At 47.6% G+C, this 3,436-nt stretch overlaps 1 protein-coding gene across 1 annotated transcript; it reads left to right on the top strand.

Annotated features, from left to right (window-relative positions):
* The first annotated feature begins 1,802 nt into the window (after positions 1 to 1,802).
* Positions 1,803 to 2,636, top strand: LOC126989878 (dual specificity protein kinase pyk3-like). Its single transcript, XM_050848502.1, has one exon. It carries the CDS (start codon positions 1,803 to 1,805, stop codon positions 2,634 to 2,636), a length of 834 nt encoding a protein of 277 aa, XP_050704459.1.
* The last annotated feature ends 800 nt before the right edge of the window (positions 2,637 to 3,436 follow it).

Genomic DNA, 3,436 nt, shown 5'->3' with positions numbered 1-3,436 from the left:
AGTGACTGAGATGGGACTGTCTGAATGGGGCTGATAAATATAATCAATGGCAGATCAAGCGACACTGGAAGAGTATACGCGATCTGCCAAAATGTGAAAAATCAGAAGTGGTATGACTGGAGCAAAATGTTATTAGTATAATTTATTGAACTCACTTAAAATAGAGTTGTCTTTTCATTCTTTTCAAAGAGGAGAATGAAGGAATACATATCGGAGTTCTTCAAATGAAAATACAAGTGCATGTAATCTAAAGTATATCCAGACATGTATCTTTTAATAATTTTCAAGTAGAAGATCCAATAAATGTAAATCGACGCTCTTGAAATTAATGTAAAATTCTTGAAATCTAAAGTAACTACGAATATATTTTTACTGTTTTCAATTAGGAGGACGAAGAAATGCAGACCAACGTTCTTGAAATAATTCATGAAATCTAAAGTAATTCACTTGCTTTTTAATAATTTCCAAGAGGTGAGTATTGAGACAGCGCTCCACCCGATATTGACCTCTGTTTTGGCCACTCATCTATAGTTACTCCCTCTCATAGGGGCAGTGATTAACGGACTTTTTTCTCATTTAGTTTTAGCCCTTGAGCTGCTTCCTTTACTATGAAAAAAGGACAACGAAGAAATATGTCAACGAGAAGGCGGACCCATCCCTCTGGTAGTTTTTAATTGGGTCAACTGGAGTGTGTAATGCCAAGAATTCAACACTAGTAAGATAGGCAGCAAAGCAGGTCACACTGCCTTAATTAACACAACGGGGCTCAGGATCAACACTTCCAGAAGGGAAGGGACGGAGCGAGACAAGGGGCGGTATTATCAAACATGTCGGCCCCCAACCACACATATTGGACAAGGCTTTCGTAGGCTTGTTGGCATTTCCAGTTGGAGTTTCATGACCCTGGTGGCAGTGTGACCCTTCTTCTATGCCATGAACACTCATTAGAACCCGATTGATCTCCTTTTTGGCCTTTGAAAATGGTCGTACGGATCAAAGACACAACAGGTGCGGCTAAGAAGACATTGGCTTCATTTCCCGGTAACGGAATAATGGCGTGCGTTTGAAAAGTTTTTAGCTGTTTTTTTGCTGCGTTTCTCGGAGCCGACGAAGCGTATGATAGTTATTTTAAAAGTATTGTTTTTAATAATAATAAAAAATCTCTCTCTCTCTCTCTCTCTCTCTCTCTCTCTCTCTCTCTCTCTCTCTCTCTCTCTCTCTCTCATTTGTAAAGGGTGTGTGTGTGTGTGTGTGTGTGGCTGGACACATAAATATTTTTTTATTATCTTAAAAGTATCGTATTTTAGCCTACTTAAAATCACTGTTTTCTCTCCTAAGTGTTCGCTGAGGTATATGCCGCCCCTGTCCTTCCATTAATACTGTAACTAAATAATTGTTGGTTATTTCTAGAGGGTTCTCATGGAGATCGGATTCCAGTACACGGTTATGGGTTTCATTTAACACTAAGGCTTCCCAGTTTACTCCCTCAAAGTGTTTTGCAATGTGTGTGTGTCTCGCGTCGTCTGGTATTTATTCAGGTATACGTTTGATACGTGATGAGTAAACTCTTTCACGAGCCATTAAGGGAGCGCGACCCTTACTTTTCCAGTCGTCCGTGCATGAAAAGGATGATTTGTGTGTGTGTGTGTGTGTGTGTGTGTGTGTGTGTGTGTCGTCCAGCTCTGAGTTGCGGCCTATGCAATGTCAACTCCAGTCTCCGCACACCAACCCAGGTTGCCGCGCCGCCAACCGAGGTTAGGTGCTGGATCGCGACACCTATATAGTCATGGACACAACGCGCCATGTCTTTCCCACACAGCACCCGCCTCGTGAAGCTGACGCAGGAGCGCATCAACACGCTGGTGTCCGAGCACAAGCAGATGCTGGGGCGCGGCGCCACGTGCACGGTGTACCTGGTGGAGGTGGAGGGCGACCTGTGCTGCCTCAAGCTGGCCAGGGACCGCCGCCTCGCTGCCATGTTCCATCAGGAGTTTGACGTTCTGCTGGACCTGGACGGCGCGGCGGGGGCACCCAAGGCCTTGGGCACCAGCCTCGGCTTCCCCGCCATGCTCACCACCTTCCGCGGCCACAACACCTTCTGCGACCTGCCCCACCTCGCTCGCCGCGAGACCGACAGGCTGGCTGCTTTCGTGGCCCTCGCCCTTGGCGTGAAGCAGCTCCACGCCCACGGCTACGCCCACAACGACATCAAGGAGAACAACGTGGCAGTGTGCCGGGGCACCGACGGCCGCCTGCAAGTGTCGCTCATCGACTATGGCGCGGCGCAGAGGCTGGGCACGAGGGTTGGCTTTGTGGGCGCGAGCACGCGGCGCACGCCCTGGCTGGCCCCGGAGCTGCTGGGCGGCGGCCGCTGCTCACGCGCCGGGGACGTCTTCTCCCTCGGCTACGTCCTCAGCAACATCCTGGACACCTGCCACAGGTACTACCCCGCCCTGGACGTGCTGGCCGAGGCCGCCATGGCCGCAAACCCCGCACGACGACCCTCGCTCAAGAAGATCATCAAGACGGTCAACAAGTTCACGGGCCAGCGGGACGAAGCGGCGAGGAGGGAAACCTTCGCCCGGCGAGTTCGCAAAGCCTTCTCCTGCCTCTTCCCGCGCCGCCGCCGGTATTAAGGAGACACAAGACCCAACGGACGAAGGTTTTACTAAGGAGTCAAGTTGTTCCCTCAAGGCTACGACATATTCTTTCTTTTCTTTCAACTATTTCCACTACATGTATCTATACATTTTTACTAAGGAGTGAAGTTGTTCCCTCAAGGCTACGACATATTCTTTCTTGTCTTTCAACTGTTTCCACTACATGTATCTATACATTCTTTTACTTTCTTGCTACTTTCATATCAACACTTTTCGCATACCTTGCCAACCTTCCCAACACCTACAAACCATATGGATATCTTCCAACCCTACGGTTTCAACATCTATTTTTTTTTTCCTTGTTTAAACATTTACTGTATCGCTGTTTACATATCAACACTTTTTTCCCTTACCTTATGTAATCATTTAGGACAGTTCTTTTTCATTATTTTGATATTATTCAAGACCTTTCTGATGTTACGTCACTTTCTCTCATTTACTTGAACTTATTTCACTCATATTTATTTATCTACATTCTGTGTCTTATTACCCTTTTTTTTTTTTACGTTTTTGCCCATGGCGCCGATAGACTTTCATGGTAGGGCCTGGTGGTCGGCCTCAGCCCGTTGTGGCGCAGGCAAAATTTTATATTGACGCCATCTTGCATTGGCTCATGCTGCCCTCCCAGAGCTCATCTTTGATCCTAGAATCTAGAGTCCGGTTGATAGTGGTCTTCTGGACAGCATGCAGGTAGTCTTAGGCCACTCGGCGGTGACTGAAAAATCCCAGTTTGTGGCACTGGGTGGGGCGCGAACCCGCATCATCCTGGACGCGGC

This window comes from Eriocheir sinensis, unplaced genomic scaffold (genome assembly GCF_024679095.1).
Source record: "Eriocheir sinensis breed Jianghai 21 unplaced genomic scaffold, ASM2467909v1 Scaffold1358, whole genome shotgun sequence".
Lineage (NCBI taxonomy): Eukaryota > Metazoa > Arthropoda > Malacostraca > Decapoda > Varunidae > Eriocheir > Eriocheir sinensis.
The sequence above is the reverse complement of the archived record's forward strand: the minus strand, read 5'-3'. Positions and strand labels throughout refer to the sequence as shown.